Source organism: Acyrthosiphon pisum, unplaced genomic scaffold (assembly GCF_005508785.2).
Source record: "Acyrthosiphon pisum isolate AL4f unplaced genomic scaffold, pea_aphid_22Mar2018_4r6ur Scaffold_65;HRSCAF=406, whole genome shotgun sequence".
Lineage (NCBI taxonomy): Eukaryota > Metazoa > Arthropoda > Insecta > Hemiptera > Aphididae > Acyrthosiphon > Acyrthosiphon pisum.
Window position 1 is genome coordinate 6,629 of NW_021776374.1, and position 1,247 is coordinate 7,875.

At 29.1% G+C, this 1,247-nt stretch overlaps 1 protein-coding gene across 1 annotated transcript in view; it reads right to left on the reverse strand.

Annotated features, from left to right (window-relative positions):
• LOC107885055 (putative nuclease HARBI1) overlaps positions 1-1,247 on the reverse strand; it is a 10,995-nt gene that overhangs the window by 6,304 nt on the left and 3,444 nt on the right. The window contains exons 2-3 of the mRNA XM_016808413.1: positions 778-1,064; positions 3-388 (exon numbers count right to left, since the gene is read on the reverse strand). Of these exons, the coding sequence (XP_016663902.1) occupies positions 3-388; positions 778-1,064 (673 nt within the window). The remainder of the gene's footprint in view (positions 1-2; positions 389-777; positions 1,065-1,247) is intronic.

A 1,247-nucleotide genomic window follows, 5' to 3' on the forward strand; every position in this document is an offset into this window, starting at 1 on the left:
GCTTGTGATGTAGTTAGCTTCAAGCGTAGACCAAGAGATAAAATTGGGAATCTACGTTTAAGAACTCCATATGTTCTTTCTACTGGATTTCTGGTTCTAATTATTGACTCATTGTATAGCTCTTCAATATTTCCCCTTGGATTTATAAAAGGAGTTACAATATGACTGGTATTTTTATATCCACTATCTGCAACAATTAAGCTATTTCCCCATTTACCATTAACCAATTGACTGTGAATATTTGAATTTCTGAAAATTGTTTGATCATGGCAAGATCCTGGCCAGCGAGCTACAATGTCCATTATTTTTAAATCAGGGGAAACAACTGTTTGGACATTTAATGAAAAATATCCTTTTCGGTTTCGAAAATACTCAGCATTATGACCTCCTAAAATATTATTATAATTATTATTTTATGTGATACATAAAAATATATATCTGCTAGAAAAAAAGAGTAAATTTGTTTATGCAAAATCATAGGCAGTATTTCTCATGTTTATTTTTATGTTAATATATATCATTTTTTACTAATTAATTTTGTAAATTATTTGCATAATTAGGAGGTTAAGTATATAGTACGTACAAATTCATAAAATTGTTAACCTCTGGGTTATTTAAATAATAACACCCAAGGACATTAAAAAATAATAATTGGGGAAGTGTTAGTACAGATGTTTTATTGGTGATTAAGCCACCAGACTTCCACCTATGTATAGCATTACAATATAAATTCTTTTTATATGAAGTTAGTAATAATAGTTAATAATAATCAATAACCTGGGCTTTGAATTCGAATATGTGTGCAATCTATTGCACCTATAGCTCTTGGAAATCTAGCAATTTTGTAAAAACTTCTCTGTAATGTATACACTTCTTCATCTGTAGTTGGCATATAAATAAATTGATGACATAGGCGTGCAATAGCTGTGCTAACAGTACGAACAATTACACAAGCAGAAGATTTACTAACACCGAGAAAGTCACCGGCAGTAATAAGAAAACTTCCTGTTGCATAGAATCGCAGTGTTAATAATAATTTGTCTATAGGTGCTATTGCACAATTCCTTTAGAAATAAAGAGAAATTAAAACATATTATTAAAAAGTTAAAGATTATTAATTAGAATTGTATTGACCGATTCCAACATGTAGTAGGTTGCCATTTAAAAATAGTAAGGTGTATTATATTGATATGGGATAATTATAAATTAATATAGAATGGTGTAATGAATGCTGGTTTAATACTTGA